This window comes from Carex rostrata, chromosome 13 (genome assembly GCF_964058835.1).
Source record: "Carex rostrata chromosome 13, lpCarRost1.2, whole genome shotgun sequence".
NCBI classification, from domain to species: Eukaryota; Viridiplantae; Streptophyta; class Magnoliopsida; order Poales; family Cyperaceae; genus Carex; species Carex rostrata.
The window spans coordinates 8,912,642-8,940,217 of NC_135930.1; the positions used below are offsets into that span (position 1 = coordinate 8,912,642).

The window sequence follows — 27,576 nt, forward strand, 5'->3', positions numbered from 1 at the left end:
ATAGAACACCGAGCATTATTTTAAAAGATAAATCACCTTTAGAAACTTTGAATAATAAATTCATAAAACTAGATCATTTACGTATATTTGGATGCACTTGCTTTGTACACATTCAAAATAAACATAGAGATAAATTGGACAAGCATGCTTCAAAGTGTATATTTTTAGGATACTCGTCAGAAAAAAAGAGATATAAATGTTATGATCCCATCAATAAAAAATTACACATATCAAGTGATGTTTCTTTTGTTGAATTTGAACCATTTTTTCAACAAGAAGAAAATGATCAAAGGAAGGATTTAAATCATTTTGAACAACCTAGACCACAACTAACCATTTTTGAGCAAGGTATAAATCATGAGATAGGTACCGAAGAAATTCAACTTGAAGAAAATGAAGATCAAGGTAACAACTCACAAGCTCAAGGTGACACTACAAATTCAAACATGCTACGAATGTCAGTTCGTTCCACTAGACCCCCTCAAAGGCTAAATGACTTTGTAACATACCATACAACTACATATCCAATTCAAGATTATATGTCATATGAAAATATTTCACACAATTTTTTGTGCTTACTTAAGCTCTGTATCAAATCAATATGAGCCCACTACATATCAAGAAGCAAATGAAAACCCATTATGGAGAAAGGCAATGGAAGAGGAATTGCATGCCCTTGAAAAAAATAGAACTTGGACCATTGTTACATTGCCTCAAAATAAAAAATATGTAGGATGCAAATGGGTTTATAAAGTAAAATATAATAGTGATGGCTCAATTGAAAGGTATAAAGCTAGGTTAGTAGCAAAAGGGTTTACACAAACATATGACATAGACTATAAAGAAACATTTGCACCTGTTGCAAAAATGAGTACGGTAAGAGTATTGCTCTCAGTTGCAGTAAATCAAGGTTGGCAATTATACCAAATGGATGTTAAGAATGTTTTTTTGCAAGGAACATTAGATGAGGAAGTATATATGGACCTACCACCGGGCCACATAGAAAATGACAAACATTTGGTATGCAAATTACATAAGTCTATATATGGTCTCGAACAATCACCACGTGCATGGTATGCCAAGCTTAGCTATGCTCTTTTAGAATTCGGTTTTACCAAAAGCTCTACCGATTCATCCATGTTCATTAAAATAAACAAAAACTCAACTACAATTGTTTTAGTATATGTAGATGATTTAATTGTTACCGGAAATAATAAATATGATATTGAATTAATTAAACATCACTTGAAAACTAAATTTGAAATTAAAGACCTAGGTCAACTTAGATATTTTTTAGGAATTGAATTAGCTTATTCAAATAAAGGTTTGTTCATTTCACAAAGAAAATATACATTAGACTTATTAAAAGAAACGGGAAAATTAGGTGTTAAACCATTCAACACTCCAATGGAAATTAACAAAAAAATAAATCTCGAGGATGGTGAACCCTTAAAGAATATTGGTCAATTCCAAAGACTTGTAGGTAAATTAATTTATCTAACTGTCACTAGACCCGACATTGCTTTCGCGGTTAGTGCAGTAAGTCAATTCATGCATGCTCCTCGCACAAGTCATATGGATGCCGTTGAAAGGATACTTAGATATTTAAGGGTTCACCCGATCGAGGTATTTGGTTTAAGAAAAATAATGATTTGACCATTGTAGGTTTCTCTGATGCTGATTGGGCGAGAAGTTACGATCGACGATCAACCACCGGCTATTGTACATTTGTTGGAGGCAACCTTACAACATGGAAAAGCAAGAAAAAAAGTGTGGTGGCAAGGTCGAGTGCCGAAGCAGAATATCGAGCAATGGCAGCAACCGCAAGCAAGCTAGTTTGGCTAAAACAATTGCTATACGACATGGGAGTTAAAAATGAACAACCTATGAAGATGCATTGTGATAACAACTCGGCTAGGCATATTGCTTCCAATCCGGTGTTTCATGAACGAACGAAGCACATCGAAGTTGATTGTCATTTCATACGAGAAAAGGTGCAATCAAAGGAGATTGAAACGCCTTACATTAGCTCTAAAAATCAATTAGCATATATTTTCACAAAGGCGTTAGATACATCGAGTTTTCAAACTATTTTACACAAGTTGGGTTCTATAGACCTATACGATCCTAACTTGAGGAGGAGTGTTGAAAATAATTAGTATATACATCTTGGAGATCCTCATATTAATTATTGGATCAAGGGATTATATCCAAATATGCACTCACCTTCTCTGGCGATATTTGCTTCTCTTCTTTAACAAGACCAGCTGTCTACAGTAAATAATACCAGCTGTATAATATGTCCCTAATTAATTTTGATTCTTGTTTCTTTATTTGTTCCAACGGCTAATTGCCTAAATGTGTATAAGTAGCTTAGCTTTGTACCTTGTAATTTAAGAACATATAATCAATAAAATCAGAGAAATTCCTTTTATCAAAAGTTTCAGTACCCTACATGGTGCAGTTCACGTAGTCAGAACTAAACCCATATTCCTCATACAAAAAAGTAACCTAAAAAAAACATCAGAATATTTAAATTACAAATTGTAAAATATGTTTTCATCTAGCACCACTTCAGCCACATATTCATCTCCGGGAGGCATCGATTGGCAACAATCTTTGGTGGCAATTTTTGGTCCCTAAAAATGACCGCATTCCTATGCTTCCAAATTTCCCATGCCACACAAATGAATCTGCTCAACCACTCTCCTTCAGACAATTTATTTTGTCTTTTAACCATCTGCCATGATCCCGTGATTTTTATTGATAGGAAAATGAAAAAACAAAATATTAAAAATAAGAATGGGTCCGTAGAAATTTTAAAAACAGGAAGGGGTACGCGGCTCATGGCGTCCTTGAGGGACTCCATGCCAAATTCAAGTCTGGAGAAAAAAAAAAAAATTGAAAAACATGGAACGCCATGCCATACGTATTTCCCATGGGACGCCATAAAATATGATGCTTAAGCACCTTTTAAAATTAATTTGAGTAAATGTTGGGCCCAAGGCCCATGAGATTTAGTGCTGTAGCTCACACGATGAAGACCAATTTTCAAGTATAAATAACAAACTGGTTTTATATTGAGTCGAGGGAAGTTCATTTCTTCATGTCTATTAACTATTATGCATCCATATGGGGAATACATATGGCATGGCGTTCCATATTTTTCAATTTTTTTTTTTTTTTTTTTTTTTTACAAACTTGAATTTGGCATGGCGTCCCTCAGGGACGCCATGGGCCGTGTACCCCTTCCTATTTTTAAAATTTCTATAAAATCATTCTTGTTTTTAATATTTTATTTTTCCATTTTCCTATCAATAAAAATCACGGGCCATGATCTGTCTATTATTTCATCTACAGTAGTAGCCCATTAAATAAGATCTTTTCCTAAAATTCTGGTTACTTCCATCCAGCAATCACGGGCATAGGAGCAAAGGAATAACACATGTACTATGGACTCTACAGGTCTATTATTTCATCTGCTAGGGGTGTCAATGACATCCTTTTATATATTTATCTGATCTGTACTATATATGATAAGACAAGTACAGGTAAAATCTGTTTTTCGTAAACTTATTAGTTACAGATACGGATAATTTTTTTTTTCGATATCTAAATAGGTAAGGGTATAGATAAAAGCCTATTTGGTTGCCTAATCGGGTAATTATCAAAAAAAATATATATATTATATATATTAATAAGCACTGAAAAGAGTACTTTAATTGATTTACTTGCGCTTAGTTTGATCAGAATTTTTTTCAATAAAGTACTATATATGTGTGAAATGAATATATGTTTTAACATTTTATTTAATAAATAATGAAAATAATTATTATGTTAGTGTTATCCATTATTTATCTGTTAACATTTCGTTATCCAACAACTATAACGGATAAAAGTAAGATACAAATAAGAAAAGTTGTAACAAGTAAAAATAAAATATGATTAAGAATAATTTATAATGAGTACAAATATGAAAATACTTCCACCTGACTTTTACCGTATCCGTTGACACTCCTAATTCGTGCTTTAAATTCTAATTTCTCCATATGATATTATTGTCGTAGAAAATTTCAATACCTCTGTCATGTCAACATTCACATTATGTTTCCGTGTAAAGGTTTCAACCATTTCATTTAGATCGAATTTAATATACAGTTCATACATTATATTATACAATTTGAAAATGGTTTAATATATAACTAATACTTATCATGTTCAGGGTCGGCATGTTTGTCATTTTTAAATATTTATATAAAATAAAATAAACAGTTGAAGTAATTATTATTGAAAATAAGTTGATATTATTTACTAAAATATTGTTGTTACTGTTCAGTATGCGAGTGTAGAGATACTATATTAAGCACCTTTTTATGTGAATAAAATATATTTTTATGTATAGTGTTTTGTCAATAATCAAACTTAAAAAAATGATTAATTCATGACTATTGACGCCTAAAAAAAATATAATTCGTAGAACTTCAAATTAGTATCTTAATAATTACAACAATTCCACATAAAATAATGTTGTAATGTTAATTAAACTACCACTAGATTCGAACAAATATTATCTAATTGTCTACAATAATTATCGAGCATGACAGGAAAGTTCACGGATTGTTCGACAAACACATGTTGCAACGCAAGTTGCAATAGTTCCAACATTCCCATATTAAACAATTCCATATAATAGATCATTCGATCAGCATCACCAGACCACTGCTGCATTCTTTTGACCATTACTTTACCAATTTGAGGACTTTAACCGCAACCAAAGCATATGATTTGTTCAGGGTCGGCATGATGATTTTTTTTTTTTTTAAATATAACTCTTTTTAATCCTTTTAACATAACAAACATCTAATGCGGGATTTTTATAAAAATAGTTTTCATCGATCTGTAGGATTAGTGTAGTAAGAAAACAAATTTTTTTTTCACCGATCTTAGAGATCGGTGGAGCTATTTTTGCACCCGTTTTTAGAGATAAATGTGGAGTTTATTATAAAAATGGCTCCACCGATTCTAAAGATCGGTGGAGAAAATGATTTTCTTGCTCCACCGATCGGTGGAGGCTATTTTTATAACAATCCCGCGCACCGTGCTTGTTCCGTTAAAAATGTTAAAAAAAGTTATATTTAAAAAAAATATCCGGCATGATTGTCATTCTTAGATATTTATATAAAAAAAATAAACAGTTAATAGGCTTAGCTAAAGAATTGACAAGGTTTGCCACTGTAAGGTAGATACTGAGTTCATGATATTTTGGTTATACAGTGACCGAGTGTTATGAAGCTTTTTATACATGTATAAAGAGCAAATCATGTTCTTTGGTTGCGGTCAAAGTATAAAACGCTAGTCAAAAGAATGTAGCAGTGGTCACTGCTGGACGATCTATATGAAATTATTTAATATGGATAATTTTGAAAGGATTGCAACTTGTGCTGGTCGAACAATCCGTGAACTTTCCCGTCATGCTCGATAATTGTAGACAATTAGATAATATTGTTCGAATCTAGTGGTAGTTTAATTAACATTACAACATTATTTTTTTTTGGCAATTCAATCTCTTTTTCGTGGTGGCCCTGTCAACCATATCCTCTTGAAAATAACTTGCCTGTGTAAAAAATTTTTTTTTAAAAAAAAGATCCTTTTACATACCTATGGACCTAATTGATATAATTTATTATCAGTAAAATCATTTTATTGAATACTAGTTAAATTGTTTATAACGCAACTCTCCTTATTAATTCAACTAAAATCCTATATTCTTCAGTGGTATACATAAATCCACACCATGAATTCGGCCAGCTCTGACCACTAGTCCACTACTGTATTCTTTTTGGCTAATACTTGACCTATTAGAAGACTTTGACGGTTGACCGCAACCAAAGAACATGATTTGCTCTTTCTATTTATAAAAGCTTCAAGTTACACTCTCAGTCACTGTATAACAAAAATATGAACTCAGTTATTTCCTTCCTCTGTAAAATGTTACCAATTTTTCTCATTTTCCTCTTTGCCTCTCCTGATGCTTCTTTAGCTAAGGCTGTCATTCCCCCCTCATATGCACAACATTGCGGCTCCATCGCACCTGAATACTCCCCAACTAAACCACTTTTTGGCGCTTCCAATCCCTTCCGCATTTCTAATGGCTTCTTCTCTGCCGGAAGCCCTATCAACAATTATCTTGCCCTGTCAACAACCACCAACGACAACACCACCCATGGCTCCCAATCTCGGGGCATCTTTCATTTCCAGCCCGGTCAAGTTCACCTCACAAATGACGATGGCACTCGACAACTCGAAGGAACTCTTGTGCTTGTTGGAGAACGAGTTCCATGGAACATGAGCAAAACTCCTGTCTGGACTCGTGACTTTGACAAGCGTAGAAGGGTTGTTTTTAAGTTCTCAGGTTTCTGGTCAGAAGCAAAGGGAAAACTTTGCATGGTTGGTACCGGAGAAATCGATCCTTCACAACAAGACCAGGTTGCCTCCCAGCTCGCTGTTGTATTAAAACTTGAATTTCCAAAGGAATCAACAATAACAACGAGTATAATCAAAGGCTCCATCGAGAGCTTAGACACAGACAACAGACTGACCTATTTCGAGCCCATCTCCCTTCTTGCCTATGCTCAAAGGAAATACCAGTACACCATGGCAGAGAAAGCAGAGGAGTCCTGCCCTCATCTTTCTCAGGAGGAACCAGTAGGATCGGATAGTACTTCTATCTGTTCCATCCTCATAAAAATCACGCGGTACGAGTCATTTACTTCTAGTGATCTTATTGATTTTCTAGGATTTAGATTCTTGTCAGTTGGCCAATTTGTGTGCTCAGATAATGGAAAAGTGCAACTGTCCATGGCACTCTCAAACAAAACAACTTTCTCATCGTTTGGTCAACCCCTCCTACCAGAGAAGTCGCTAGTGGCAGAGGGGGTTTGGGACTCCCATAACAGTAAGCTTTGCCTTTTAGCTTGTGGTGTAATTGGTAAAGAGTACAATTCCTCTGTTGTCGGAGATTGCTCTCTTGGTCTTACCTTTTGGTTTCCAACCACCTTTTCTCTGAAGCAACGCAGTACCATGGTTGGTCGTATGTGGAACACGACCGATAATAGTAAAAATGATGGCAATAAGATGGTTTCTGTGCATAGCACAGATATATATTCAAGTACCGATGTTCCAGGTCTGAAGTACAACTACACAGAATTAGATCGGGCTAGGAAATACTGTAATAATACGAATTTTGATTCCAAGATGACAGGGAGATTCCCTGACGCACAATCATACATGGATATGAGGTTTCAATTCTCTGTGCGAGGCACAAAGGGTAGAGAGATATGGGGAAATGCAAACCAGATTTCAACTGGTGAAACTTACCATGGGAACCAATATGGAGGTCTTGATAATGGGGATAGCATGTACACCACCAGAGGCACGACAATTCCATCAAGCTCGAGTTTGGCAGATCAAAATCGTACAATTTGGGAAGTCGGTTATACAATTAGTTACACAATTTGGGATGGGAACTATACCGACTCAGTGCAAATCTCTGCTGAGGGCATATACAACTCTACAATGGGCACACTCTGCTTGGTCGGATGTAGGCAACCGAGCTTCAGGCAAACACAAAATCATGAAATTCTAAATAGCAGTGCAAGAATAGATGATAGAAATTTGGATTGTGAATTATTCATTCAATTTCAGCTGCCTCCACTCGATTCAAAAATTGAACAAGGAAAAGGCATGATCATGAGCAAAAGGGTTGACTCAGATCCATTGTTCTTTAAACCACTTAAGGTCTCAATTTCTCTCATGTACCAAGTCCACTCGGTGCAAGAATTCGATAGGATGGATGCAGAAATAATCATGGTTATAATCTCCCTGACCCTCCTATGTGCATGTTTATATGTGCAGCTCCGTCATGTGAGAAAGAATAGTACCATCCGTCCCCTAATGTCGATTACAATGCTTGGGGTATTAACTCTAGGCTGTATGGTTTCCCTTATTTTAAACACCGAGGCTATGCTTGTTCCTGCTCGTAACCGACGTGATTGGCAGTTTTTTCTAGGAAGTGGAGGGTGGATCGACACAGTCAATACAATCGCGAGGCTTATCACCATGGTTGCACTCCTCATTTATTTTCGTCTTCTTCAATTAGCATGGGGCTCGAGAACGAAAGAAGAAATCACGGGAGCTATCTCCCGGAGTGCTGAGAAGAAATCATTGATGTTTTGCTTGCCTTTGTATACTACAGGGGCTTTAGTTGCATGGTTTGTTCACTCACATTTCGCCAAACTTCGCGGTTCAAGCTTCTATAATCGCCGTACAATCTTCGATGATCTGGCACGCTATGTCGGGTTGTTGGTTGACAACTTTCTGCTCCCTCAAATCATCTTCAGTGTGTTCTCACAATCCAAAGAGAAGGTACTAAATCCATTCTTTTATTTTGGAGCAACTGTTGTCCGTGCCGCACCGCACGTCTACAATGCATACAGAGGATGGTGGTACCCAGTGAACTTCAATTCTTCCTACATTTACGCCAATCCTGATGAGGATTATTATTCTAAAATTTTGGATGTAATTATCCCTTTCGGAGGACTGTTGTTTGCACTTATTGTGTACCTTCAACAGAGGTTTGGGGGTAGATGCTTTCTTCCCAAGAGATTCAAACAAGGTGCCGGCTATGAGCTTGTTTATGTTTCTAATATTTAGAAGGTGAATGGTTACCAGTAATAAGAGGCCGAAATACTATTTTCTGTTGTAACAGTATCAGATATTTCCAACATAGGATATTTGCAGTTGAAGTTCTTGTTAATGCATTTGTAATATATGTGCGTTTGTATTAAACTTGTGTGAACTTTATCTTGTTAATGCATTTGTAATATATGTGCGTTTGTATTAAACTTGTGTGAACTTTATCTGCCACCTAATGCAAGCAACCATGAGCATGATTATTTGTTATTTTAACTGTTTTGCTTGAAGCTTTAGCAGATATAGTGTTCATAATAATCTATAGCAGACATGTTTTAACAATTTTAACTAGATGAAGGGGTGGATTTAGAATAACTGGTCTCTTTGATTCATTTGACCCCCTATTTTTTTCTTTTCTTTTTTCATTCATCATTTGTTAGAATTCCGATGAAATGATATTAGGAATTTGTCAAATGTTAGCATTAATTTAGCAACAACAAAGCTAAAGTATAGATGCTTGAATGAGATTGGAAGGCCCAAATGTGGTGACCTTGCATATATAAGCCTCTGTAAGTTGGTCTTATCAATGTTGTATTGGAGTTCAAAATGTAACTTGTGATAAACATGCGAAGCCCAAAGAGAGTAGAAAATGACGATAAATTTTTAGAGCCTTTTTGTTAGGGTTAGTCAACAAAGGTTTCATGCCCTCTTTTCGCGAATTCAGGTTGTTGTGTCTTTGAAGGGTCAGATTAGCACAAATGACAATAAATTTAAAGCTTTTTAAAATGGAGAGTGCTATTTTAAGATCAATAATTACTAAATTAAGGGCTAAGAGAAAATTTTATGTCTAAATGTCTATTTTATCCTTGTACTCTCTCTCTTATCTCTCTCAATCAATTAATACAAAAGTTAATAAAGAAATTTAATGAAGGAAACAATATATTTGCATTTCTAACAGTAACTCAAATAATGGAAGGTTATTGCTAAAGTTACTGTTCCAAATTCTACCGATTTCTGCTAATTGACCAAACTAGATGAAATTAATATTTCATGCACAATATTTAGAACAAAATATTTGTATTTTTATTTCTCTAATTTGCAGTAAAACTATTTAACTCATTGCATACTTGATAATTATGCTCATATGATCGCTTACTCTTCTTTGCTTCATAAGTTTTTTAGAAGAAAGACTCATAATTGAAACAAACAAAATTGTACATCAGTATCTTATAGCACATATTACACATATTAGCAAATAAAAACAACTTTAAAAATAAAGCAACATTTGAGTCAAACTCCTAATTAATAATGTAGACCATCAATTTAAATCCAACGCTTATCTAACTATATAAAAAAATATATATATTGTAATAATCCATAGTGAATTAAAAAACAGCCAATTAAAGAGAATCGAGAATCATAAGATAGCCAAACGAAAAAAAACACATATTGAATTAAAGAAATATAAACTCTGGTACAAAATATATAAAATTTTATTTAAACTCATTTGCTCGAACTACAATGATGGGAAGCTTCGACAAACTCAAAACTAGAAGGATCTCGTCGCGTAGAACTTATTGCCTTTCTTTTATTATTCAACTTTGGTGGACGGCCTTTAGGAGGTCGAGCATTAGGTTCGAAGAGGATATCAAATTGATTTAGGAGTTCACTTATCTTTTCACGAGCAATATCTTTTTTAAAACCCGGCCATTCTTGATACTTAGTGCAAAGTTCATCGAGCATGACACCAAAGCCATCATCATGGTCATCGTTGTGTGTAACCGCATAAGCACTCAAGATCCTCCCATCAATCCGCCATTGTGGGTGTATGAAGTCAAGGATCAATGGCTCATTTCTCCAATTATTCATTTTGTGAGCACAAGGAAGACCCATAGTTTTTGTAAAGTGTCCACTACAAACCACACTCATAGTTTCCAACTTTGCTTTCATAAGTTGTTTGTGCAGTTCTTTTAGAGCATAAAGAAACACATGAAAAACAACATTTTTAAAAAATGAACTATTGTAATTGTGAAGGAGGCACATCTTTTCTCTTGAAAGTGTCACCTATGAGAAAAATTTCGACAACAACAAAACTAAGTAATTTCGACAACTACAAAACTTCAGTACAAATAGTTGAAAAGATTTTCTATGAGAATGGTAAAACAAATTAAAGAATATAAAGATATGTCAATAGTACCTTAATTTCATTGAATTCATTTTCAATTGCAAGACATATTTTGCTCCGCACTTCATGAAGATCCCCGGTTGAAACTTGCAGGTACATCTTAAGTTTGGCATGTGCCGATTCTGCTCGTGAAGAGGCACGATTGCCGAAGTGCAAATATTCATCGGTCCATGCACTAACAAATTTTCTTTCAACGATAACCACACATTTTCAATATACTCCAATACTTTCTTTTTCTCCATGTAGCTCGATTCAAATTCTTTCCAATGTTCATTATATTCAACCTCAGTCGAAGAATATACTATCTTTTTACCCAAATATCTTCGAATTCAAAATAGTTTTTACACTTTGCCAATATATTTTTCTCTATATGCCACACACAAAGTAAATGTGTTACGTTACGAAATTTTTATAATTAATTTCAAATGATTTAAAAGAAAGAATCGATAAATCATGTTCACAAAATGGAAGTTTAAACCTTAATTAAGGTTCCCCTAAATAAGTAGGTTAAGTGTGAATCGAAACCGCGTCGAAATTTTGAGATTTTGAAACTTTATAGGCTGAGTGCGGATGGGATTGACCCGCAGTGCGGGTGGGAGCATCCGCACTCATGCAATTCTGTGTTGGTCCAAAATTGACTAAGTACTGAGTGCGGGTGAGTGACCCGCAGTGCGGATGGGTCCAGCCGCACTCATGAATTTCTGTATTGCACTGAATTTTCCTGAAAATTGACTAAGTAGTGAGTGCGGGTGAGGGATCCGCAGTGCGGATGGGTGCAGCCGCACTCATGAATTTCTGTGTTAAACTTCCTGAAATCGGCTAAGTACTGGGTGCGGATGAGGTTGACCCGCAGTGCGGGTGGAGTTCATCCGCACTAGGCTCGGATTTTCTTGAATTTGGTTTGAAAACTTTCTAAGTCTCGAGTGCGGGTCAAGCCACCCGCAGTGCGGATGGGTGCATCCGCATTCAGGGTAATTTTAACCCTAAAATCCAAATCAAAGCTTCTCTCTCTCTCTCTCTTCACCATTTCCCCATTTTCATGAGATTTTCGCCCAAATAGAAGAAAAAGAGTGTGAGAACTTTCCGTTTCTTTCAGACTCCCGATTGTTGCGAGAAATCGAGTTTGGAACCGAGAAAGCAGCCGAGGATCTCTCCGAAACCTCCTATTTGGTATTTCTTTCTCTCTCTATTTCTTTCGAAACCTCGAATTTTCTCGATTTCTCAGATTCTCGTTTTAAACCCGAGATTTGTGTTCGAATTGCTCGAGGACTAGTTCCTCTACACTCCTTACTAGTTTGTTTGTCAATCTTTTTCCCGATTTCTTCCGATTTGTGAAATCTGATTTCTAGGGTTTCGTGCCAAAATTGAAAGTGGGCATAATCGTGATTTGATTTGTTTAACCCGACCAATTAGACTTGTAATCGGTAGGGTAGCCTCCTGATCGTGAATTTTTAGAACGTTTAACGGTTAATTTGAGGTTTTGACCAAATTAGGGTTAACCAATCGGTAAATTGATTTGATCCGAGAACCAAAGTAATAAAACGGTGATTGATTGTTACCAAAGTGAAATGGTATATGGCTAGAGGGCCTAGATGCATTTGTGCACCGTTATATGAGATTTTTAATAAGAAAGAAGGAATCGAAAAGAATTGATTTGAGACTGTACCAACCCTAAGTAAACGTATAGACCACTGAACCCGAATTAAACCAAGTATACGTATAATATAGGTGTAGGCTCGGTCGAGCAAGAACTTGCGAGACAATACGAGACGTCCGATCCTTAAATTAAGCGGTACGCTCGTCATACTAAGGTGCGGGATTCTTGGACTTGTTTGATACTTTATTTTCAGGAATTAAACTGTTATTCGTTTGTCATGTTGAATCTTATTGATTGCATCATTGAATTGTGTAAAGCATTTGCATAGCCCAATCAAATTAAACTCGAATTGATATGACTTGAGTGATTTGCATGCTGGTATGGTTGTAGGTTGTGTCGATCTATTATGATCTGATTTGATTGAAAGTCACCACGATTTGATTTGGATATGTATGTGAATGGATTTACGAAGTTAAGCACTTGGATCCAATGAATTTGCCAAGTCGGGCTGTATGCTGACTTGGATTCCCAGGATCCTAAATGGCCTTAGGTGAACGGCCCTCGATGTTCCCAGTACCGGTTGGGACGAGGGAGGGTGATTATGTTATGAGATGTGATTGGAAATCGTGGGTGACATGTGTAACGTCTATGGCTCGGTGGCATTCTCCTACGTGTTAATGCATTTGAAAGGTCAATTGAATATTACGACTATTGGAATGATTCCAGAGAGGATTTTCTTTATATGATTCAAACCAGACCTTAATAAACTGTTAAGCCAAGCGATTGCAGATGGGTGTCAGATAAAGGGTCCAGCTTGGTTGGCCATCTGTAGGTGTCAGTAACCCTACAGATGTGGGTTTGATAAAGGTTCAGCTCGAAAGAACATCTGTAATTGCTACAAGCCCTAATGAACTGAGTTATGAATCGAGTTAAGCCAAAATATATGTTGTGTTTGAAATTCATCTTGGAAATTCCGTAAACTGTGTTTCAGGTTGATAAATTATTGTCGAGTAGTGGCATTCTGTTATTTATGTTTTCTTATATATCTGTTTGCATTGTTATTGCTTGGGGTTTCATTTCTGAATATGGAGTTTGATTGCAAGTCCAATAATTCATATGTGGCAAATTCGCACTGAGAATTTATTTTCACCCCCACCTTCGGATTTTATTACAGGTATCGGTGCGACTGATTCCGGAGAGGCACGAGAGTAGTAGGCCTTAGTAGCTTACCAGTGTATGACCCTAGATATGTTTTGTTGTATAGATTTGGGGTAGGCCTCGTGGTTGGTATCCGGATGAGATACTTTTGTTGTATTATATTCTGACCAGACTGTGTACTCTGATTATCTATTAGAAACTTGTTTTATATTGAATTGTTTGGTTTGAATTGTGAGTAGCCTTGTAAGCATACACGGCGTTGTATGCTTACGGCGGGGGACTGTTACGACCCGTGGCCGCGGGGTGTGACAAAATGAGTGCACTCTGGAAAGACAATATTAATGGCATTTATTAATGCGTACTCCATGTCAGTTATTATGACATGAGGTTTTTTTTCACCAAGAATTTTACCAAACATTTTTAATGCCCATACATAATCCTCCTCCCTCTCTCCTTTCAAAAAAGCAAAACCCGAATAAAAAGAAGTGTTGAAACTTTAAATTCCTATGATATCTAATAATGACATTTTGTATCTATTGGTTTTGTAGGTACAATCCATGATAAAGATATCGGGAAAGTTTTGGGTTAGATTTACCGATAATAGATGAGTGATATGACCTCCTTCACTTAACATGTCATGCATGAAACCGCCTTGGGCAAGCTCTTCCAAGAGAGCTTGCATGACCGAACGACCCACTAGATTATCTTTGCGAATTTTTGCTTTTGCATTGTAAATGGTTTTTGAGATTGCAGTAAGGTTGGGGTTATTTTGCCGGAGAGAAGAAAGAATTTGCCTTGGCGGTATTCCAGATTTGCTCATATGGTCAACGCCTTTGATTTCTTCTTGCGATAGCCTACGACATATAGAATGCCCGGTTACATCAACCGAAGCTTCATGATTGTGCTCGTAGCTCTTTATTTCAATAGTCCATAACCCATTATCTTGTCGTTTTCCCTTAATATTAAATGGACAATTTGTTAAACGACTTGTGGTTGTTCTTTTTATTTGTTCTATCGAAACATTGCGCGGGTCTCGGTAACCACCACCTCTATCACATCCCAAAACTACATACTTATCTTTCCTTGAGCTACGAATGGATAAACCATAGCCTCTTTCGGAAAAAAAAGCGCGCGTTCCCTTGATCAACTCATCAGAAGCCTCGAAGCTTAATCTGATTAACTCAAGCTTTTCATTCTCCATGTCATCATTATTGATTGGCTCATTAAGATTCATCTGTTAACAAAGTGCATAGTAATTCAGAATTAGATAAAATGAAAACCATATTGCAAAACTTGATAAAATTTGAACCTCTTGACACCTGTTACTGATCTAGCACCAATGCTATGATCAAGCTTCGACATTTATCATGCAAACTAAAATTGATCTAAGATGAACCAAAAATGATTTTCATATGCAAGTAAATAACAAAAATATTGGTACTTCATGCCAAAAATTTATGCAAAATTAATTGGTGCGGCCCTGTTGATCTAAGCAAATAGAGTATCACATATTTCATTACCTGTTATAATTGGTTCAGTATAAATTGAAGTTCCGTTCTATTCTTGTAATTTAGCATACACTTGTTGTGCTAAGAATATTTGACTATATTACTGCTAAATAGAGGTGTTGTATGTAGCTTTCTATTACTGGTAAATAAGGGGACTTCTCATAGTTACAGTGTATGAAAAGTAATTTTCAAAAGTATGTGTAGGCCACTCGAGAGAGATGAGGATGTCTTCCTTTGCATCTAGTGGCTCAGAGGTATGTATCATTCAACTAAAATTATGGTTTAGCTAAGCAAATTGTGTGTTGGTATACAATTAATGAAATTGTGAGTGTCATTGATCTTAAAAAAAAACGAAGTTTAAATTTAACCAATTGCAGCAAAAAATTTCCTCTTAATTAAACCAATTCAATATCTGACTAGTACATGAAGAACCTTAATTTAACCAATTCAAATGCTAGGAAACAACATACAATCTAATTATTTTAATTTATGAAAGATAAAAATTAACATATGTGCTGAATTAAGAAGATAAGATGGATAACATACCTTCCTCTGAGCTTTTGGTCAAGAATTTGTAGGTAGCGATAGAGCTCGTCTCTGATGAATTTTTAAACTTGTTTGTGTTGAGAATTTCAACGTAGATGAGAATCGCATAATTTGATTTCACAGCGAGTTTCTTTCCGATTGCATCTAAGATTCAATTTAATTCCATTTTTTCTATGCGTACAGCTTGAAGTTGAAGTGATTAATGGGAAATAAATAATGAAGATACAGGAGGAGAAAGAGATATGGATTTAGAATAGATTTTTTTATATTAAAAGGACCTTCCTTAATGGGGAGTATTAATTGAGAGTTTGAAACAGATAAGAGGTAAAAGGGTAGAGTAGACATTTAGACATAAAATCTTCTCTCGGCCCTCAATTTTGTAATTATTGATCTTAAAATAGCACTTCCCTTTTAAAATTTATATTTGCTTTTGAGTAAAGCTAGGGTGTGATGTGTTCACCAAGATAATTTGGTGAGCACAACTCTAAAAATTTATCAGATTGACTTCAAACGTCAAATCCAAACCGCTGAAATCCATGTGCTTCATGAGTGATGCATGTGCATGCAAAATTTTGAAAATTTTGAATTTATTTGCTATACAGTCAAAGAAATAATAAAAATTGACTATATAAAGCAACTTATAAATTAACTTAATAAAATGTTCATTTATTTGACCGCTTGACCGTGTGGCAAATGAAATCGAAACTTTCAAAATTTTGCATGTACATACATCACTCATGAAGCACATGGATTTCAACGGTTTGAATGCAGCGTTTGAAGTCGATCCGATGAATTATTGGAGTTGTACTCACCAATACTCTCTTGATGAGCACATTACACCCTAGCTTTACTCTTTGTTTTTTATATAAAAAATATTATTTAAAATATTATTTAAAATATATAGATGTTGGCTGAATTAAGTTTCGTCAGTTTCATTCGAGCACATATTATCAATCCAGCCTTAAATGTACATGAATTTTGAGATTCGTGCCAGTTTAAAGTATCTTATTCTACCAATTCACAGCTGACTGGATCTGAATATGCTGCAGGGTGGATATCAATAGAAAATAACAAATTTGAGTAAAATAATTGCCCTCTTAAATTTTAGAGCCTAATAGACTTTAATGTTTACAAAATAAGGATTGCAAAGTCTATGCATGGAAGTAGAAAATAACAGTATTGGTCATATTTTATTTGAAAATTCCACAAACAAGCATGAATTTTTTTTTTATTAATTCCAAATCTGAAGAATTGTAAAACTGCGAATATCATATGAAACATTTCTATTTCAGATTCTATTTGTTCTGTATATTAGACTTCCAATTTGATATAGAAGAAACATTAAACACGAATTATATAGTTTATTTTTATCAAAATCAAACGGAGTTAGAACACTTTAAAATATTTGGGCTCAACGTCCATGTTTGGTTGTGGCCTAAATGGTGGAATAAGGAGTCTAGGCCTCATTATTCCACCAAACGTGCTTTAATTGAACCGGACTAAGATGGCATAAGCCGATTTTTAGACCGGCCTAAATTAAACCACCTCACATGGTGGTTTAATTTTTATTCCACCTCGTGGTGTAACTTGAATGATTATAATAATATTTTATTTGTATATAATTAGTATATTATTGTTAATAATTATTATTAGTATATAATTATATAATTAATATCTTATATTGTTAATATATTAAATAATAATTATAATAATATTATATAATTAATATCCTTTTATTAATAATTATATAATTATTATGTTATGTTGTTAATATATTAATATTGTGTAATTAGTATCTTATTAAAGATATATAACTATAAAATTAATATGTTATATTGTTAATATATTAAATAATTATTATAATAATATAATAATATTTTATAGTTATTATTAATATATTAATATTATATAATTAGTATCTTATTATTAATAATTATTATTAATATATTATTATAATAATATTATAATATTATAATATTATATAATTAATATTTTCTTATTCATAATTATTATTAATATGTAATTATATATTTAATAATTAATATTCTTAATATAGTAAATCATTATTATAATAATATTATAATATATTATAGCTGTTATTGATATATTAATATTCTACAATTAGTATCTTATTATTAATAATTATTATTAATATATAATTATATAATTAATATTTTATATTGTTAATATATGAAATTATTATTTTAATAAGAGTATATAATTAGTAATTATTATTAATTTATAATTGTATAATTAATATTTTATTATTAATAATTATTATTAGAGGAGGGTTCAAATGCCTCCATGTTTTTGTGCCTCCATGTTTTTGTGCCTCCATTATGCTTCCATCTCTCTCCATTATTTTCAAAGTTCAAACAGTCGATCCGAAACGTTTAACTTAACCTCCATACTAAAATATGTTTGGAGACCAAATTTTATATTTTTAGGAATTTTTTTACTATTTTTAGATAGGTACAAAAATACTGTTTTTAGATGGTTCAGATTTATTGATTTTGTACCTATCTAAAAAAATAGTAAAAAAATTCCTAAAAATATAAAATTTGGTCTCCAAACATATTTTAGTATGGAGGTTAGGTTGAGCGGTTCAGATCGACTGTTTGAACTTTGAAAATGATAGAGAGAGATGGAGGCATGATGGAGGCACAAAAACATGGAGGCATTTGAACCCTCCTCTTATTATTAATATATAATTAATTTTTATATTGTTAATATATTAAATAAATTTTTTAATAATATATAATATATTACAGTTATTATTAATATATTAATATTATATAATTAGTATCTTATTATAAATAATTAACCAATTTAGGCTTTAAAAACTTTAGTCCTCCACCAACTCTAACCAAACAAGGAATAGTTTAAGCTACGATTTAACTTTAGGCCTCAACCAAACATGAATAATTTAGACCGGCATAAGTTGGAATAACCAATTTAGGCCTCCTTAGCTTTAGGCCACAACCAAACATGGGGACAACTTTTTTTAAAGAAATAAAGAACAACATTGGACTTGCAGCACAAGGACTCCGAATCCTCTGCCCCCTGGGTGCAGGAATTTCCTACCCCCTCAGTTACTGCATGTGGGATTGGTTACTGTTAAAGAGGCCAGTCATTTTTAATTTTTTAACTGGAGGGCCCACCTTGGACCCACACACAGTGACTCTGAGAGCAAAAAATTCCTGCCCCTAGGGATAGAGAATTCGATTCCCAACACAAGAACCAACATAAAAGTATCCACCGAAATAAAACTAGCAAATTCTAAGAAAAGAAAATATCTTATACCCCATGTTTGGTTGTGGTCTAAAGCTAAGGAGGCCTAAATTGGTTATTCCAACTTAGGCCGGTCTAAATTATTCATGTTTGGTTGAGACCTAAAATTAAATCATAGCTTAAACTATTCCTTGTTTGGTTAGAGTTGGTGGAGGACTAAAGTTTTGAAAGCCTAAGTTGGTTAATTATTTATTATAAGATACCAATTATATAATATTAATATATTAATAATAATTCTTAATTATAAAATACTAATTATATAATTATAAATTAATAATAATTATTAATAAAAAGATACTAATTATATAATCTTATTAAAATAATTATTTAATATATTAATAATATAAAATATTAATTATAAAATTATATATTAATAATAATTATTATTAATAATAAGATACTAATTATATAATATTAATATATCAATAACAACTATAATATATTATAATATTATTATAATAATAATTTGCTATATTAACAATATTAATTATTAATTATATAATTATATATTAATAATAATTATTAACAATAAGATACTAATTATATAATATTAATATATCAATAACTACTATAATATATTATAATATTATTATAATAATGATTTGGTATATTAATAATATTAATAATTAATTATATAATTATATATTAATAATAAGATACTAATAATTATAATAATTATTTAATATATTAACAATATAACTGTAGGGCGCAGAAAGTTGCACGGCGTCAGCTTAGCTAACAGTGCGGATTTTTCACTCTGGGTGTGAGTGGGTGGAGATGCTCCCAGTTGGGTTCAATGCTCTGGCTTTTTGAGGTGAGCATGAGCAGGTTACCGAACTCGGGGAAGGCATCCACTGGGAATTTCTTTCTGCATTCCTTTTGGTTCACCCCTTGTGACAACCTACGTTCATGATTAGTTGTCGGAGGTTTTATTATTTTCGATTGTGAGAACGTTTAAACTCCCGACGGGCGCAAGCCCCCGCCGTTAATTACATTAGAAAGACCTTTCGGGTCAGACTGAATACCTCATGCATTCCAGGATTTGTGCCTATTTGGGTTGAACCGAATAATGGGGCTAAAAGGGGCTCATGTATGATTTGCTTTGGTCATGCGGTTGGTTCTCATTTAACTTTGGATTTCTTTTTGGTCAGTTACCATGATGTATACATGAAAATATGGATCTCACATTTAAAATATGAGAATATACGTGAGGAATGTCATTTATATGTTTTTAATTTGGAAGGAGCATTCAAATATCATTTATATGTTTTTATTTATAAAAATATGTCAGGAGAGGGGTATTTTGGTCATTTAAAATTATGGCTGAGACATGGATATGTTCAAATGTTGTTTGGAATTATAGAGGATTGAATTTGGGTTCATTTGGGACTGATTTGAGTTGATTTGGACTTAGTATGAAAAAGTTATGGCCGAAAAGGACTTGAAGGGACTTGTTTGTGAAGATTTTATGTTTCCAGGGACTTGTTTGTAATTTCTAGAGGACCTGAGGCTGTGATTTGGGCTTTTTATAGGGTCTGGATTATAAAATGGGCATTTAAGGGCTTGTTTGAGAAAATTTTATACTGACATGTGGAAAAAGGGGCTTATCCAATGGCTTGTAAATTTATAGGGGCTTCTCTGCATATTTTAAATAAACAGAGGGGTTTATGTGCAAAAAGGGATCTTTTGGTCACATGTGGACTTCAAGATTAGTGCAGAGCTGTGAGATTTGGGCTTTTTGGCCTTTGAGATGTGCACAAGCCATTGGATTGAGATCATTGGGCTTTGAGATTAGTGCAGGGATGATTTAATTAAATGGGCTTTAAGATTTGGGCTTTTTGGCCTTTGAGATGTGCACTGGGCTATCAATTAATGCACAAGGCACATATACCAATCATTTGGGCTTTGAGATTAGTGTAAGGGAGTTTATTCAAATTGACAAGTGGGTCCCATGCTGTCAGAGAGCTGTTGGATTTGATTTTGAATTTGGTTCATTGGATTAAACAGGTTGCTTTAAGATCTGCGTTTATTGCTTTGAGAATCGTGCTCAAGGGTTATCGGCTTAGGTTTCATCCCCGATGAACTGAGTCCGGTGAATCTAGGCCACGGCGGCGCTGGCCAAAGGCATGGTTGTGATCGTGAGGTTTCCAGGAGTTCATTGGTACCATTTTCGGTCGCCGGCGACCATCAGAGGTGGCGGAATGGTCATCTACAGTACCTGTCGGTGCTGATTGAGTTCCAGATTGGTTTTGATTGATTCCTTCGTGATTTATTTCAATTAATTGGTTATTTGGGATCGTGTGAGACTATAGAAGACATTGGGAGTATCAATTTTACATTTAATAAGGTTTTGGGCATGATTTGAGTTTTATAACTTCGGTTTCAATACTAAGTTGGTACCAAAGGTTGGTACAGAGGGTTCAAAGCTTAATTGGACATTTAGAGAGATCATTTAGACCATTTAAAAGTTATCTGAGCATAGCAAAGGGCATTGGTTTGGACTGAAATAGGTTCTGTCTATGAAGAACACATTTGAACTTGTTATTTCAGTTTCTTTTGATTCATTTTCTCATAATTTATGTGTATGATGTGCACATTTTATTTCACAAACTCAAATGTATATGTTAAGTATTTTTGTTCCAAATTTCAGAATTTTCTGAGTCCATTTGCTCAGTCAAAAGGGTTGAACAAGGTCAAGGGTATTCATGGTAATTTTGTCAATTTAATTACAGGATTTTCATTTTTTAAAGCTGAACTTTGAAGATCCATAACTTTCTGTAGGATTGTCCAAATGATATGAACTTTATATCAATTTTGTGTGTTTTGATGTGCTTTATCTGACTGTGAAGTCCATTTTTCATTTTTGTCCTTCTACTGATCTGAATTGCCATATTTGCAGACAGGGGTCATATATACACATTTTAATGAATTCCATTGTACCAGTGGTACTTTTAAAGAAATTGAGTGCTAAGGCTATGCTTAGTATGGTACCAGGAACTGGTACAAGTCACTTTAAGGTTTGGTTTGGCTTTACAACATATTTCAAGGGCTTTCAAGCCATTGTTTTGGTACCAGTATCAGATAAAAAGAAGATCAAAACTCAAGAGTTCATCAAATCATCATTTTAGAATATTTAAAACATGTCAAGGATTTTAGATTATGCAGGAAGGCCCATGAATGTTTGAAAATCATGTTTTGGCACCTTTACACTTGATTTCAAGGCATTATCATCAAAACTTCATTAGTTCAAAGGTGTAAATGACATGTAGCAGTATAATTGCTGTCTTTTTACACTTTGGACCTCAGTTTCTCACTATTTGCAAATAAACCCTTCAAAATAGTGAAATTAGCTATTTTGGCAGCATAGCTTCACTATATCTCTAATTTTATTTGCAAATAGGCCCTCTCAAGTGATCATTAGGTTGAGAACTATAAAGGATGCCATGCTGGCTCACTTTGAATAGCCCTTGTGTGTTTATCTTTTATTTAAAGTCACTTTATTCCCTATTTTGGTCATTTTTATAAAGAAATTATAAGGATCTGATGAGCAAGGATGCCATCTGGCTCACTACACTCATCTTAGCCTATAATTAATTTATAGAAATGATCAAGGAAAGGCAAAAAGGAAAAAGATGCATGAAAAGCAAGAAAATCATATGAAAATGTGATTTTTATAAAAGTATTGTATCAAGGCAGTGGATCTTTGTACTTTAGGTGTTTATATACACATTATGCATATTTAGATGATTTCAAAAAGATAGAAATAAATCAGACAAGTCAGAATCAAAAAGCAAAGCAAATAAAGATCAAAACATCAAAGGAAGAAGCATTTTATTCATCAAATCAAGATCAAGTACATGGATTGGCTTTCCAGAGCCTTACATTGTATCTATAACTCTCTGATTACCTAGTCTCAGTAGAGAGGAAGAGGGATTTTTAGCTTTCAAGCTTGCTGGTGTGTATGTGTACCAGTATGTGTGTATATGGTGGCTATAGCTTGTATCTGGCTCCTCAGGTGTATCAATCTCTTCCTATTCTTTTCATTTGATCATGTATATATAGCCTTGAAGGCAGGAGAGCTTAGGGTTAGGGGTTGGCCTATGCTGGCACCATCTGAGCTCTCCAATTCATTCAATTTGATTTCAATGCTTGAGATTCAGCCCTGGCCTTCAATAGTGTCATTTGCAAGGGTGTAAACCAATCATATTGAGCCATGTTGGCAATCCAGGGGTGCAATGATCAGAGCCTTTGATTTGATTTGAATTTAAAGGCTGAGATGGAGTACATGAGGGTCATGCCTTTCCTCAGGTGCTGGAGGGAAGATTCCTTTAATTTGTCATGTTGTGCACCTGTATATGGGGTTAATTGAGCGTCAGAGCCATCCCCAACGGCTGATTTCCTCTTATCGATCTACTGTGCCTTGCTTTTGTAGGCATTAATGTGTCAGTAGCCAATTCAGGTATACATTCTTTAAATTGAGCATTAAAGGTCTTCATTTAAACCCCAACGATCATTATTAAGCACTCAGAGAGTTCTGAACCCATTTCATTATTTCTAATTTCACGAGACATTACAATTTGGGTATCTCGGGTTCAAGCTATTCAGAGCTATTCTCTTCAAATTAACCGTTCAAATAGCATCGCCTTGAGGTAAAAAGCTTCTCTGTGCTTTCAATTTCATGGTTTGAGCCTTGCTCCGCCGGAATCGGCGTTCTCCATCGTCGGAGAAGAAGAGAGAGGCAGAGACTGACTAGTGGAGCCCATGTGTCAGTTCTCCTTCTCTCACTTGAGCTTGGCGAAGGGTGGACCATGCAGGGGCTTGTGCACGGTGCATAAAGCACCGAGTGCATGCAACCCGAAGGGGTCAAAACGCGCTAAAGCGCTGGGTTTTAATCAAGCTCAGATTTGATTGAGCTTGGATCACGGTGAGCCAAAGTACTGACATCTCGGTGCATGAAGTTCATTTTATTTGCTCTGGGTCCATCCATATATACAACCCAGAGAAATTAAACCTTGAGAGGCTGAGAATGGGCCCCAGACACCAGGTTTAGGCTTAGGTGTCCCAATTTGCACCCAGAGAGGTCAGCGTAATTGCTAGGGGTACCCAGAACCATGTGGCACCAATCAAAGGCTGCCATGTCATCAAAAACTTTGAAAATTCATAACTCCTTAATCATTTTGAGTTATAATCTGTACAAAATATCAAAATTCATGGTTTTGCATATAGAATATTGTCATGAATTCTAATATGCCATTTCTTTTCATCTTGGGAAGATTTCATGCACATTTAGCATCCTTCGAGTGTTTAAGACAGTTACCAATTCTCCATTTATTTAATTGGCAACTTTTTAAGGTACAACAATAACATACTAATTATATAGTTATATTTTATTAATAAGATACTAATTACACAATATTAATATATTAATAATAACTATAATATATTATAATATTATATAATAATTATTTAATATATTAACAATATAACATAATAATTATATAATTATTTATTGATAATAATTATTAATAAAAGGATATTAATTATATAATTATATACTAATAATAATTATTAATGGGATGGGCTACGCTACTCCATGGAGTAAAATGAGTTGGTGTTCAACGCCGCCATATTTTTATTTTGAAAATCCAAACGACTGATCCGAACGGTTAGATGTGATCTCCATATTGAAATGTGCTTGGAGACCAAATTTTATATTTTTTGAAATTTTTTTATTATTTATTAAGCATTTTTCAAATTTTCTATTTTGTTGCGAATAGTAAAAAAAACAGTAAAATTTTCTGAACCATCAGATTAGCAATTTTCTGCACCATAGTGACAAATAAATTATTCGGGTTCAGTTTGGTGAGACTAAAAATTCGTGATTCAAGATAAATTCGGATATAATTCGGGAATGATTTGGAATTATCCGGATTAGAAATCTCAGTCCTGCAAGGGAGTAAAAAATAAAAAATAATTGTTGTTGGAAAAATTTAGAAAAAATTTGTGAATAATTCGTAAAATTTGGGAAAAGTCCGTAAAATTTGCGAATTATTCGGGTTTAATTCGGTCAAAGTTTAGTCAACCAAATAATTCAGCGTTCAGTTCAACATCATCCTAGAAAAAAATTATTCGGATATAATTCAGGTAGCTTGTGGTCTGCACCGGCCGCTGCATTGCATTGATTGGTTGACATCCACCTTGTCGCCCTGTAGTTCGCCCTTCTGGCTCCAAAAGTCGCCTTGTTTTGTCGCTCCATAGGTAATTATCAATAGGCCCGAATCTTTGTATAATTAAGAAAATGCTTTGTATTAAAGAAGAGGATAAAGCAATATAGAGAATTTCATTTATATCTTTAGAAATTTAAAACTAGTATATTTTATTGTAAACTTTATAATGTCAGTTTCATCTATATAAATTTCACAACTCATAAATATATCTAATTGATTTATGAAGTTTCTTATCACCTTTTATTAAAATAATTAAAAATATATAGCCTCCGTAAGATTATTGTCTGCAATTTTTTAATTAGCACTCTAATAAATCTATCGGAATTAAGCAATTACCATCCTAATTAATATATTTCAAAACATACCACTCACACCAATTCAGTCCGCATACCAAATTGGAATGATACGCAAACTGGGGATGTGCACTAATTTGATGAGCATACTGGGGCATCAAATTGTTGCTTTAAAATTTTTGTGTAAAGTAAATTCCGTGTGGCGCACCAAAAAAATTTCTAACAAAGTGCAAGGAAACATTTTTAAAAGATAAGATGGCGCACCAATTTCAATACATATTTTTATAATAGAATGGATTTGTCATTTTCTCACGTTGATTGATTTGAAAGCTGAAGAAAAACTCTCAGAAAAAAAAAAGAAAGAAAAGTGGTGCACCAACTAAGTCGATGTACCAATCCAATTTAGTGCGCGGGCTGAGTTAACATAGATGCATGATATGTTTCGAAATATGTTGATTAGGGTAATAAATGTTTAATTCTGATTGTCTGAGGTGCTAAGTAAAAAATATTTGGAATTATTGTTAAGTCTTCTATTTAACTGACTTGTGGGGACAAATATTTTATTTCTCTGTTTGTTATGCATATACCTGTTGTATTTTTGGCATACACTTGTGTCAAGTGATCCCTCTTACAATTATGATCTCCTGGATTTCGTATATTAGGTTTCAAACGTGATCTATTTTGGAAACAAACTATCATTTCTCGAGCGATTTAAAATAAACAATTTTTTTTACATATTTAATCGATAATCAAATAATTTTAAAAAATGTACTAAATTTAATACGCAGTCCATTTTAATGACAAGATTGACTTCGTAATTAGATTTAAATTTCAATGAAATTTGGCCTTATTTTATTAAAAATATTAGTCGTTAAAATATCACTTCCCAACTTAAATATAGATATTTTAGGATTAAATTATCCACACATCGTGATTGATGACTAGTATGTAAATGAATACAAAAATGTAAATTTATTCTGTAAAAATAATTAATTAGAACTATCTCAAATATCTTAGAATTTGTGTTATAAAAGATTCTCAGATCATTAATTATTTTATTCAAAAAGGACATACTTATGTTTTATTAGTGAAATAATAGAGAAACCCGCTACTTAATTATCATCTGGACTTGTTCGCAATATTGACACATCGCACAAAAAGTTCAGATTTTCAATGCAATTGACCAATTGTTATTGTATATTTCATAGTTATATTACATTTTAATAAAGCGAGAGAAATCTCATCTGTTTTCATTGAAGAAAAAAAATATATAATATTCGGTACCAGCCAACTCATCATATTTATTACAAGATTCTTAAAATATTCTAACTAAATAATACAATCTAGCTAACCTCACAATCCTACAATAAATTGTCTAAATCAAAAATACAGATGTGCACTAAAACCAAACAAATTATATTGTCCACCAAAAAAAACACATATCTTCTTAAAAAAACAAATTTTACAATTCAATCTCTCTTCTATATATACTCAGGAGGCCTTCACTGTCCAGCTTTTCCTCGTGATATGACATACCTGCATAGCACCATAGGAAACCAGCCCTTCCACATTCTGTTATCTGTTGTAAAAAAAAATTATGTTTAAACTGATTAATTGCTCGATTAATTATTGACGGTGACTCAAATTATTACAATTTTTTTTTAACTAATCAACCGATTATTTCTTATTAATCGATTGATGGTACTCGTCCAATAAACATATATTATTATTTACAACATTGTCTGTAATAGCACTCCGTTAATTATCTTAAATAAAATTTATCTTTTATGGCTTTACACCAAAAAGCTAGCTAAAATAAGTATTAGCATATCTAGGGATCTAACTGATCTACATTTATTATCATTTTATTTCTTTCTAGTAAATTGTTCATAACACAATCCTTTGTTAATTCAATTAATAGCTAGCCTATATATTTTAGTGGTATACATGAATCAACACACCATAAATCAGTTAAAACTGACCCCTATAAATTTAAAGTTATTAAATTGTGCAAGATTCTTTGTTAATTCAATTAATAATAATTATTACGAAATTATGTTCCTGCTAGGGGTGTCTTTTT

General features: G+C 33.6%; 2 protein-coding genes across 2 annotated transcripts; one reads left to right on the top strand and one right to left on the bottom strand.

The window, feature by feature from the left end:
- Window positions 1-5,938: 5,938 nt before the first annotated feature.
- On the top strand, window positions 5,939-8,865 carry LOC144564291 (uncharacterized). The gene has a single exon (XM_078313880.1). It carries the CDS (start codon window positions 5,959-5,961, stop codon window positions 8,710-8,712), a length of 2,754 nt encoding a protein of 917 aa, XP_078170006.1. The 5' UTR covers window positions 5,939-5,958; the 3' UTR covers window positions 8,713-8,865.
- A 1,244-nt stretch (window positions 8,866-10,109) lies between these two features.
- LOC144564712 (uncharacterized) lies at window positions 10,110-11,153 on the bottom strand. Its single transcript, XM_078314308.1, has 2 exons — window positions 10,889-11,153; window positions 10,110-10,755 (listed from the first exon to the last, which is right to left on the bottom strand). Exons 1-2 carry the CDS (start codon window positions 10,973-10,975, stop codon window positions 10,195-10,197), a joined length of 648 nt encoding a protein of 215 aa, XP_078170434.1. The 5' UTR covers window positions 10,976-11,153; the 3' UTR covers window positions 10,110-10,194.
- Window positions 11,154-27,576: the final 16,423 nt, after the last annotated feature.

Coding starts and splice junctions, on each gene's coding strand:
- LOC144564291 (XM_078313880.1), top strand. CDS start 5,959: ATGAACTCAGTTATTTCCTTCCTCTGTAAAATGTTACCAATTTTTCTC.
- LOC144564712 (XM_078314308.1), bottom strand. CDS start 10,975: ATGTACCTGCAAGTTTCAACCGGGGATCTTCATGAAGTGCGGAGCAAA. Junction 10,756..10,888: donor ATGAATTCAATGAAATTAAG/GTACTATTGACA, acceptor TTTTTCTCATAG/GTGACACTTTCAAGAGAAAA.